We start from the raw sequence: 12,313 nt of genomic DNA, 5'->3' as shown, positions 1-12,313 counted from the left end.
ACATGATGAGTCATAATCAAAACTTTGTTCCTTGCACAAATTAAAAATTTTGTATAATATTACCTTCAGGCTACATGTATAAGGTGTATATGAAAAATGAATTTTGTGTTTAGACTTGGGTCTCTTCCCCAGGATATCTTGTGTATGTGCAAATATTCCAAAATCTAAATCTGAAACCTGAAACACTTCCGGTCTCTAGCATTTCAGATAAGAGATACTCAACATGTAATCTATAGAGAGGTGGGTCAGCAAAGGTAACTGCTTTGATTTTAAAAGATCTGTACTTAAGAGGTTTTCTTGTTTATAGAGATCTTGTTAGATTAAAGGTAACATCAGTGATAAAGCTGTTTCCTTGATTTGTGTAGTACATAAAATGTTAAGTCCATTATTCTTTTACTGTAAATGGATGCATGGTCATTAACATGTATGGATTTCAGGTAATGAGGAGTTAGCATGTCTCATATTTGAACCTCTTTCTTTTTCCTTGACTAAATATCAAAGTTTAGTACTTCTAATTTAGTAAAGGCTAAGTATCAAATGAAAGGCTCCTGGTGATATGTTCTAGGTTTCTTTTAGAAGATTCCTTTCTCTAGTTGTTAATTATATTACTCCTGAGATGGCCAGGTGCGTTGGTTTATGCCTGCAATCCCAGCACTTTGGGAGGTGGAGTCAGGTGGACTGCTCAAGGTCAGGAGTTCAAGACCAGCCTGGCCAACATGGTGAAACCCTGTCTCTACTAAAATATAAAAATTAGCTGGGTGTGGTGGTATGGTGCCTGTAATCCCAGCTACTTGGAAGGCTGAGGCAGAAGAATTGCTTGACCCAGGAGGCAGATGTTGTAGTGAGCCAAGATTATGCCACTGCAGCCTGGCAACAGAGCAAGGCTGTCTCAAAAAAAAAAAAAGAAATTACTCCAGAGATGATACTTCATTGTATATTGCTAATTTTAAATAAACTCAGGTCCTAACTGCTACAAAAGTGACCTAGCCAATGGCAGTTATCATTGTGCTTTCAAAGAATTTGTATTTACAAGTACTTAACCACCAGCAAATATTTGAATTCCACTTTTGGTTTAGGTGCTGTAAATAATTAAAATCATTTTTTAAGAAAGCATATGGATATAAAAGTAAATACTGTATAAAATACTAAAAGCTTTGTGGAACATAATAAATATAAAAAGATAAAAAATAGATTGGGAAAAATATTTGTGATAAATGTATGAATGCTGTGTTATATAATACACGTAGATAAGACTTATATAAAGGAGGCACAGACTATCCACTGGATATTAAATACAATCAGAAAACACACTACAATCAAATAAATGCACTGAAAAATATTACCAAGGTACTAAATCAGTCATTATTCACAAACATCAGGAATATTTACTGATATTTCTTCAGTAAACTTATGTCGTTTACCTACAAAATTAAAAACATTCATCCAAGCCTTATAGCCATTTGTCAGGACGTACTCCCAAAGAATAAAATAGTTAAATGTAAAAAAAGAAACCTTTCTAACAAAGACTCAAAATTCAGAAGACATGAAAGCAAAGGCTGATAAAAGAAATGATAAACTGGGAATATTTGCCACTTGTACCACAAAGGGCTAATCTCCCTAGTATTTAAAATGCCTCTTAAACATGAAAACAGATTCAGCCTCACTCATAAGACAACGATACTATTTTTCACCAGGCAGATTGGCAAAAATTGTTAGGTTGGTGCAAAAGTAATTGCGGTTTTTGCCATTAAATGTATTTTTTCAGCAAAAACTGCAGTTACTTTTGCACCAAACTATAATGTAATAAAAGTCATTAACACTGAATAAAATAAAATCATAGCATTACTGTCTGTTGGTTTATTCTGGTATAAAATAGTAAAAACTGACAGAAAAGCCAAGCAGGTTAAAAGGAATAATAATAATAAAGGTTATAATGTAGGGCCCCAAGCAAGGCTGACTTTATGTTAAGTGCTGGAAAGAATCAAGTTGGTATGGGCAGGCAAGTTTAGGGAAAGCTTCATGAAGAGATGATCACAGGTCTTGGTTTATCATCAATGGGATGGTCAGACAAAGGTATCCCTAGATTGTTAGTATGTTGCCTTATTAGTTTGTAGAATATTTTTCTTTTATTGGTGTCCATAACTACATGTTTTTATTTATTCATATACGTTACCTGTTTTTAGAACTCAGGAAAAAGCACATTTTAGGGAGAAACTATGGAAATTTAAACATGAAAGATGTTCACCTTATAGATTTATCAAAATAACACTTAAGAATGTTACATTTCGCTTTTCCAAATTCACTGTTTTGTTCCTTTTTTGATGACTGTGATGTACACATTTTTCTATTAGAGCAGTCTTATGCTTCACTGCACATATGTCTATTTTATTAGATAGCGAGGAAGTGGCCTTGCTATTGGCCCTTGGACAAACTAGTTCCATTAATAAAGTGAATGATCATATACTCTCTGATATTCCTTCAGTAAACTTATGTCCTTTTTCAACAAATAAATTTAACATTTAAATGTATCAAAATACAGAGTTAATTTGAAGGTTTTTGGCAAATATTTGTACATAAAACCTTCCAGAATCTTAAAGTCGCTTATGTACATGAAATCCAAATTTTACATTCTTGTATACATTTACTTTTCAAGAAGGTAATTTATGAGATTAAAAAAAGTTGCGTTATCTCTTGTTAAACCCAGCAGTGATATTTTTATTCATATAAGGTTTATAAATTAAACTGGTCAAAAGAATAGTGAAAATAAATTCCTTCCCCATACAGAGATCATTTTGATCTGGTCAGTAACTCAACTGTCTTAGATAACAAAACTGTGAAAAAAAACTTTTAAAAAGCAATTTTAAAGATTGTTGCTGGAAAATTAAGTTTTTTAGTTTGTTTATTGAACAGATAGTAATAAGCAAATGTCTCATATTGAAGGCAGCTTTAAAAAAAGAAGCAGTGTATTCTGTTCTAAATATGCTTATGATTGTCACTCAGTAAAAATGTTGTTACTTACCAGTTTATACATAGAACATTATAGGAGATAGTCTTTTCATTTAGGAGAAGGTCACCATCATTAATTTTACAACTGATGATTTTATAATAGGTCCTTCTGGTTCTTCATGGTCATTATTGAAGTATAATGCATTGAAGATATGGCCTGTACAAAGGCAGAACAGGGATCTTAATTAGAATTCTGACAAGCCCACTCCAATAAAATGATGAGATTATTTGTAATTGATGTCACAATCAATTACCATTTAGTTCATCATGAGCATTCTAATAGGTCTGGCCTTGGTATTGGCCCCAGGATGTTGCTGAGTGAGTGGTGTCCTGCTTATGCTGTTATTGAGACATAAGGGCACATTTTCAGTCAGCATCCTAATGACCTCTTTTGAAGTCTATTAAATTAATGATCCTGTCACACTGTTTTGATCTCTTATAACCTCAGTTTGGGGTTTGTATAACAAATTAATATTTGGGAACCATATGACGAAAAAAGATAGGTCTTTTAAAAAGTTGAAAGCTTTGATATTTAGTAAAAGTTATTTTATTGTGAAAGAAATAAAAGCAAACATGCAATCTTAGGATTTGTATCTATTCTATAAAAGAGAACCTTAGGACATGTCTCCCTACCTCTGAATTCGTGCTTTTAAATTATAGTACCCAAATTAGGTTTTATTTTTTTAAAGGGCTGCATTTCTTCTCTAATTCTAGGTGCCAACAGGTCATGTTTGGTTAGAAGGTGATAATCTACAGAATTCTACAGATTCCAGGTACTATGGACCTATTCCATATGGACTAATAAGAGGACGAATCTTCTTTAAGGTACCATTTTCTGCTTAAAATGTAAGGTTTATTTTCTGAGCTAGAAAAAAAGTTTCTCTCAAAATGATCTCTGAAAATCTTCAGGCTGTCAGTAATACTTAACTGTTGCATTGAATACATTTTATGAACCTGTTGGCCTTAATAGCTATATGCAAACTATTATTCCCCCATTGCCCCTGCTCCTATACAGATAATAATAAAATCCATATTAGCTGTAGCCTCAGAAAACTTTAATTTGAATTTCTAAAAATTCAATTTTCTCTTGTACAACTCGTTAAAACCATGTTCACATCCTGGGCATATTTTAATAAGTATGTACAGAAGAATGGTCTAGGTTCAAACTACCTATAATATGTGGATACCCTGGTTGAGTACTGTTAGTCATAGATTTACCGTGAATTCATTATTGTTAGGGAAGATTATTGTTTTCACGGGCCCCTCCTTTTTATCACAGGCAGTAAGGAGAAAAACACATGACTACATGGAGCTGTTGGATAATTTACAGGATTCTTTACATTTAAATGGATGCCATTTCAACCTAAGGGGTTGAAAGTACACAGTTAACTCTTATTTCAAAGTAGTAAAAGAAAACACAGACCATATATTCAGACATACATATTCACACACCACACACATATAATTTCATGTATAATGTTTGAGTTCCAAACTTTGGAGTTTAAACATACATACATATAAGTTTATTTTCTCAAGTCTTTGATGTAGTAAATTTTATTCTTGATTGATGAGTAAGGAGAAGTGTTTATCTGGCATAGAGAAAAGGGACAGATAGCAAAAGGGAATATGATGATACTGTGACATTACTTTTACTAATTGTCTTCAACCTTATTTTGATTTTACAGATTTGGCCTCTGAGTGATTTTGGATTTTTACGTGCCAGCCCTAATGGCCACAGATTTTCTGATGATTAGTAAGCATTTATTATTTTGACTTGTTTCCTGTTCATGTGAATTTATTACTCCTGTTGAAACCATGTACTTACCAATAAACTATTTGCTATTCAGTTTTAGTTGTTTTTAACTGTTAAATGTAAAGAATACTCAACACACACTTTGCAGGTTCTGTTCAAAATATATGGATAAAAATGTAATCCTAAAAGTCATCTAAATTTATGATGCAAAAATATTTTGGGAGGAGGAACCTGGATGACTATCTGACTTTTGAATTCTTGTTATGCTACTCTTCTTAAATATACCTTATTCTTTAGCAGCTACATTTACAAGTCAGAGTAGTAACTATTGTTAAGTTCAATCTAACAATGCCAGATTTGATAAAAAGCTGCTTAGCTACTGCTCATCCCACTCATTTGAAATTAAGTAAAATCCCTTAAAGTTATTTAAATGAGTTCTGACTTATACTGTATACAGAATATTAAATACACAGAAAAATACATCTTTAAGGCATATGCCATCTATAGTCAGCTATAGTCAGTAATACTTTATAATAAAGTTCATTTCATCATAGCAGCAGTGCAATGACTCCTTCATAAATATAAGCATTAAAACTGTATCTTTTTTTTTTTTTTTTTGAGACAGAGTCTTGCTGTGTATTCCAGGCTGCAGTGCAGTGGTGCAGTCTTAGCTCACTGCAACATCTGCCTCGTGGGTTCAAGCAATTCTCATGCCTCAGCCTCCAGAGTAGCTGGGACCACAGGCACACAACAACATGGCTGGCTAATTTTTTGAAGAATTATTTTTAGTGGAGATGGAGTTTCACCATGTTGGCCAGAACTCCTGACCAAAGGTGATCTGCCTGCCTTAGCCTCCCAAAGTGCTGGGATTACAGGTGTAAGCCATCATGCCTTGCCCCAGTACTGTATCTTAACACTCCAAAATAAAAAAGGAAAATAATGCACCGATTTCAAATCATTCTTTTTAAAACTTCCAGCTGGGCACGTGGCTCATGCCTGCAATCCCAGCACTTTGGGAGGTTGAGGTGGGCAGATCATTTGAGGTCAGGAGTTTGAGACCGGCCTGGCTAATATGATGAAACCCCGTCTCTACTAACAAAAGTGATGCCAGGCATAGTGGTTCACACCTGTAATCCTAGCAATTTGGGAGGCCGAGGCACGTAGATCTCCTGAGGTCAAGAGTTTGAGACCAGCCTGGCCAACATGCTGAAACCCCATGTCTACCAAAAATACAAAATTTAGATGGGCATGGTGGTGGGCGCCTGTAATCCCAGCTACTCGGGAGGCTGAGGCCACAGAATCACTTAAACCCAGGAGACGGAGGTTACAGTGAGCCGAGATCATGCACTGTACTCCAGCTGGGGTGACAGTGTGAGAGGCTGTCTTAGAAAAAGAAATAAAAATAAAAATTAAAAAAAACTTCCATTTCCTAAATTACATTTAAATTTAAAGATGGTAGTGTTTACAAGCTTTGGAAATAAAGGGCCAAGATTGGAGTCAACACTTTCTACACTTGCCATTTTGTCTTTATTAACTTTGAAATAACTTCATGAATATCCACAACCAGCCCTTCCTTATGGGAAAACTGGCCTCATGTTATTCACAAAGATTCTAGGTGTACAACAGGCCTATAACATTAGCAACTAGAAACATTATCTGTTAGATCGGAAACTTAGTAACTATAAAGGAATATGATACGGTTACCCACTTAAAAGCAGAGACATGCTAATATTAGGAAAGAGAAAAATTCTTATTTTGTGTCAAGGAAAAAAAATGAAATAATAAAGTCCTCAGATGGGAATTCACCAAATACAATCCAAATCTTTTTTTGTGACAACTTATGAATACAAATTATACATAAATAATTATAATCATTCTCTATTAATCTGAGGTGGTCTCTGCTTGATAATTGTATATTTTCTTTGCAAATAATAGGGTTGACAAAAAAGAAAAAAAGAATCCATTTCCTTGAATGGACAATGCTCACTGGCCTCTCATCATGTCTAAATACCACAGTTAAAGCATTTCAACTTGTGAACAATTTTAGTTATGATGAAGGAGTTCTATAATTAGTGAACAGGTATCGCAAGAAATCAGATTAACTTCTTCTGCTTCATCCTTGGAAACACTGTATTTTCCACCACATCTGCAACTCAGATAAAAAGAGTGATCATCTGCAAAAGAAAAGAAAATAATGTTTCAAAGACTACTAAGTAACTACATCACTAATACCCTTAAAAAGTACAGTTTATTCAATAGCAATTGTAAAACGAAAGAAAGAATCTCAGTAAAGATAAAGTGTATTTAAAGGAGAATTGGGAAAAGTTTCTTGAAAGGGGCAGTGTTTCTAAAAATTACCTACCAAAGGATCTCTGTAGAGGAGATGGACTGAAGCTATGAATTAAATAAAAGTCCAAAGATTTGGGGAGGAGAGGGCATGCTCAGAAGCAAACCATGAAAATTACTTGAAGTTTTCTATTCTTTTCAACAATGTATTTATCTAAAATAGAACAATGAAGGAAAAAGAAAAACAGCCCTATCTCTCTCACTGTTAAGGAGCATGATGCTTTTGCCGGAAGTCGATCCTTTAAAGAAAACTAGGCTGTTTATCAAATGCAAGATCTGGATACTTTCTCTTCTAGGGTCACAGTATTTCAAGAATCCTGATGTAATTCTATAAACACAACACCATGTTTTTTTTTTTTTTTTCCCCAATCCTGTGGAGGTATGTGTGTGTTTCTGTTTGTTCAGTGTTTACAAATGATACATGAATCAACAAAATGCTGAAGTGAGATGCCCAAAGGAGGCAGTACATTGCAATACTTAGGCTCCTAATCGTGGAAATGTTAAGTGTATCATTTTCCTGGGAGGTTGAAATGCTTGTGCCCTTTGACTTAAAGAATCTCTGATCCACTGGTCATTCCATTTTACTGTCTCTGAGAAGTAACTTTCAAAGAAAAATAACCTATCAATCACATTATTTTACCACTATCATAATTGATTATTAAAGATAAATAAGTCTTTATACAATCAGATATCTTCATTCAATTATCAAATCTGATTAATATTTAGATCATCATATGTAGTTTAAAAAACAGAAAAATTCAACTGTCTTATACCTGCACCCTATCAAGTTCAGCCTTAGAAAAACTGACAAATAAGCCTACTTTATGTTTTTTTTTATCAGTAAGGAAAATGAATTCATTCACCTAATTCAGCTTTTTATTCTTTACAATGCCTTTGTTCTCCATACAGAAACAAAATCTTGAATTCAAAATGCAAACATCTTCCCTGTCTAAACCAACATGTATGTACTAGAGCATGTTTTCAAAGTGAGTATTATTAAATTGTCTTAAAATGTACATATTCTAACTATTGATTTTCCTAAGTGAAATCTCCCCTAGCCCCTTGTTTTTTTACCACCTCAGTGAACAATGAGAAACAATTTGAGCTGACATATGCTTGGTAAATGACACAGAGAACACCATGGGCTACTGGGGAGTTTTGTCATAGATGACTCCAAATGTTAATGTTCACTGAAAAATTCCCATCTTGTTAAAATTTCTGCTTATGTTATTATTTACCATCAAGCTTTTTTAACCAGGTGGTGATTTTTACAGAAATCATTTTAAATACTCTGAATGAAGGTCAACAAAATGACCAAACTATGTAACAGACTAATTGTAAGGGTAAATGTTAGCTTCAGTATTTGAACAGCTCACATATGCCTTTAAGCACAATAAAATGCATCATTTCATACTGTCCTTTGATCGGACAACCCGTAGGGTGGCTATGTATGTCTATCCCACAGGGTGTGATGAACTTTTCTCCTGTTCCGGATCTTCACCTTCCATGGGTATTCTGAAAGTGATCCTAAAGGGATCTTTAAACAAATTTTTCCTTTCCTAGTTGATCACACTTTTTAATTTCATCTGCCAAAACTGCTCTTTTCAATTGGAAAAAAAAAATTTGGCTCAAAACTTCTATGATTCATTTCTAAATATTCCTACAAGAATAATGGTTTCAGGTAGCTATTGCTCAGTATTTTCTCTCATGAAAAATCATTTCCATCTTTACAGTTATAAAAAGCCTTAATTTAAATGAGCATCTAAGGGTGTCATATACTTTTAAGATTAACTGTATCTGCTTATTACTAATTCATTGGCTATGGATGGGATTCTTCTATATCTTCTTTACTGTCAAGTTTACTTCAGGAGTTCCAGGAACAAATAACACATTGATGGTAATGCTTCATGATTTTTTTGTTGCATATTTCCTTCCACATGTTAGCATTTTCATTGTATCAGAAAGTCCATGTATTTATTGATCGAACAGATGCTTAAGCCACTCATCCATATTATGTTTCTTCTTTTTCTTTTTAAACTATTTTTATATTTTTCTAATTTTTTTTTTTTTTGTAGAGATGCAGTCTTGCTATGGTTGTTTGTTTGTTTTCTATTCTCACAGTCTGTTCTGAGAATCTTCCTATGTTGCCCAGGCTGGTCTCAAACTCTTGACCTCTGCATTTCTCCAAACTCAGCCTCCCAAAGTGCTGGGATTACAGAATCCCAGCCCCATATTGTCATTTGAAATTAAGATATTAACATTATATTATTATATTTTAAAAGCTAAAAATATTACAAAAACCAGTTTTCACTATTTTCACACTTACTATATACAAAATATATTACCCATATCAACTATAGCAAGAACTAATTTGAGATTAAACATATACAAACATAAATATACATACCAGTTGATAAAGAGAGAAATTATATTTTCAAATTCTGTAAGTTCTGGGATACATGTGCAAACTATAACTCAAAACATATTTAGTCCCTTGAAGTCTGTGTATTTGGCAAAAAAAATTAAAAGCGCATATGTGTATATAATACATATGCACATATATATTTTTTCAGCTGGGCAAGTCTCCCTGATAAATGACATGTTCTAGAGTGTCCCTTCCATAAACTAGTAGTGAAAAGTCTATGTCACTAGTGTATTGTTTTCACAGTAGCATTTCTTCCTGTTTACTCTAATGAGACTGTCACCACCATTGGGAGCTCCAGTTACACAAAACCTCAACTTTTCCAACTATACACCAAATTTCTACTCTAGGATTTCACTTGAGGGGTTGGGAGCAGAATGGTACCAAAGGCAAACACATGACTTCCTAAGTTAATAAGGCTTGTGACTCACTTCATAGGGGCACAAAGTTAAGAATTTGCCATTTAAAAAGTAAATTTGGTTTCAGATGGCTCTATTTTTATCTTCTTCCTATCCACACCCATTTGCAGACTTTTATAAACCTTGAGGGAATCTACACTTCATGCTCAACAAACAGTAAGGTTAAAGGGTTAAGAGTATATAAAGATTCAAGGAATTATTAAGATTTTCTTCATTTGCTCAGAGAAACAAGTAAGTATGGTACTCAAGGCTTCCATTTAGTAAAGAGTGTCTTCCCAATTTAATGATGTGTAACCAGAACAATCGAGGAACTATCAGAAGAATGGGGAAACTATACTGGATTTAAGTTCTAAAATTTTAATAACAGAAAAGCAAAAATACATGACTTCATGTTGCAGCAAGGGGAATGACAGATACTCTTTTCCTCCTACAAGACAATCAGTATGTGAGAGTTAAAAAAAAAAAAAATCAAGCCTCCAAGTATAACTTAAAAGCCCTGCCCTGAGAGTTTATGATTTTATATAAAGAGAAAATAAAAATTTTTAATAGGAATTCATCTTGTCAACATTAAAAGGAATGAAAAAAATTATCTTGTTTGACATTATTTACCATACTACACAGACAACTAATGCAAAAACTAAAGTAAAAAACAAAATGACCCTTATGAAACTTTATCCTAACATCTAGTTAGAATATAAAAATAACTGGAATGAGTCATATAGGAGGACATCAATCAGTATAAATAAAGTTTATAATTAACAGAAATACTCCAAATAGAAACACTCACCACACATATATGGAAAGCTACACTATTATTTCTTTGTAAGATTCCAAATACCAATGAGTGTTTTTCCTTAGAGAAAATTCCTGTTTTTTTAACGTTGTCAAGAGAAAAAAAGTTTCCAACCTTCATTCCAAGACATTTCTTCAAGATATACTTGAGCATCTACTGGTCCTATACTTCTTAGATCATCTTCTGTAAAACATAAAACATGACACTTAATTATAAAACATGATACTTTAATTGTAATCATTAAGAATGCTAAAAAGGCAACACGAGCCTGGTCACTACAATTCTAACTTACCACTTACTGGAACCAACCCAAATGCCCATCGGTGATAGACTGGACAAGGAAAATGTGGCACATATACACCATGGAATACTATGTAACCATAAAAAACGACGAGTTTGTGTCCTTTGTAGGGACATGGATGAATCTGGAAACCATCATTCTCAGCAAACTGACATAAGAACAGAAAATCAAACACTGTATATTCTCACTCATAGGTGAATGTTGAACAATGAAAACACATGGACAAAGGGAGGGGAGCATCACACACTGGGGTCTGTTGGTGGGGGCTAGCGGAGGGACAGCAGGGGATGGGGAGGTTGGAGAGAGAGAACGTGGAGAAATGCCAGATATAGGTGACGGGGATGGAAGTGGCAAACCACTTTGCCATGTATGTACCTATGCAACAATCCTGCATGATCTGCACATGTAACCCAGAACCTAAAGTACAATTAAAAAAAAAGAAAAAAAAACCTTCATTTAGTACTCTGACAGCAATAGTACTCTTGATAGCAGTGTTAAAGCACCCTGACTTCAGCTGACTGAAAAATCTGGAGCATAGCATTTCTTATAAATTTTAAGTCAAAATCAATCCCATTTTTCATAGCCATGCAACATGGAAAAGCATGAAGTTAATTTTGATGATTCTCTGCCATCTACTAGTGACCACTATTTTGTAAGCAACAGGGCAATGATTTTTGTGTGTTTGTTTTTTGTCGGATATTATGTAACTAAGAAAGCAGTGTGGAGTTGGATAAAAATAACTATCTGAACCTTAGTTACAATATTTTACTAACTTTCTAACAGTAGGTGTATCAGTTTGTTCATCTCTAAAACAGTAGTTATGTCTTCTTTATCAGCTTCAGGAGGGTTGCTGTTGACTGAACTGTGTCCCCCTCAAATTTATATGTTGAAGCCCTAGCCCACAATTTGACTGTTCTTTTTTTTAATGTGTGTGTGTGTGTGTGTGTGTGTATGTATATATAAAATTATTATTATACTTTAAGTTCTGGGATACATGTGCAAAACATGCAGGTTTGTTACATAGGTATACACGTGCCATGGTGGTTTGCTGCACCCATCAACCCATCATTTAGGTATTTTCCCTAATGCTATCTTGCCCTAAGCCCCTCACCACTTGACAGGCCCCAGTGTGTGATGTTCCCTTCCTATGTCCATGTGTTCTCATTGTTCAACTCCCACTTATGAGTGAGAACTATGGTGTTTTGTTTTCTGCTTTAGTGTTAGTTTGCTGAGAAGGATGGTTTCCAGCTTAATCCATGTCCCTGCAAAGGAC

General features: G+C 34.1%; 2 protein-coding genes across 26 annotated transcripts in view; one reads left to right on the top strand and one right to left on the bottom strand.

Annotated features, from left to right (window-relative positions):
- The window catches only part of IMMP1L (inner mitochondrial membrane peptidase subunit 1), a 70,463-nt gene extending 65,611 nt beyond the window's left edge, over positions 1 to 4,852 (top strand). For all 21 annotated transcript variants that reach the window (XM_009007868.5, XM_078340794.1, XM_054241484.2 and 18 more), the window contains 2 exons: positions 3,721 to 3,831; positions 4,692 to 4,852. In XM_009007868.5, coding sequence (XP_009006116.1) covers positions 3,721 to 3,831; positions 4,692 to 4,760 — 180 coding nt within the window. In that variant the 3' untranslated portion in view covers positions 4,761 to 4,852. The remainder of the gene's footprint in view (positions 1 to 3,720; positions 3,832 to 4,691) is intronic.
- A 1,411-nt stretch (positions 4,853 to 6,263) lies between these two features.
- DNAJC24 (DnaJ heat shock protein family (Hsp40) member C24) overlaps positions 6,264 to 12,313 on the bottom strand; it is a 57,561-nt gene continuing 51,511 nt past the window's right edge. For all 5 annotated transcript variants that reach the window (XM_078340800.1, XM_078340801.1, XM_017977978.4 and 2 more), the window contains exons 4-5: positions 10,854 to 10,922; positions 6,264 to 6,933 (exon numbers count right to left, since the gene is read on the bottom strand). In XM_078340800.1, coding sequence (XP_078196926.1) covers positions 6,803 to 6,933; positions 10,854 to 10,922 — 200 coding nt within the window. In that variant the 3' untranslated portion in view covers positions 6,264 to 6,802. The remainder of the gene's footprint in view (positions 6,934 to 10,853; positions 10,923 to 12,313) is intronic.

Source organism: Callithrix jacchus, chromosome 10 (assembly GCF_049354715.1).
Source record: "Callithrix jacchus isolate 240 chromosome 10, calJac240_pri, whole genome shotgun sequence".
Lineage (NCBI taxonomy): Eukaryota > Metazoa > Chordata > Mammalia > Primates > Cebidae > Callithrix > Callithrix jacchus.
The sequence above is the reverse complement of the archived record's forward strand: the minus strand, read 5'-3'. Positions and strand labels throughout refer to the sequence as shown.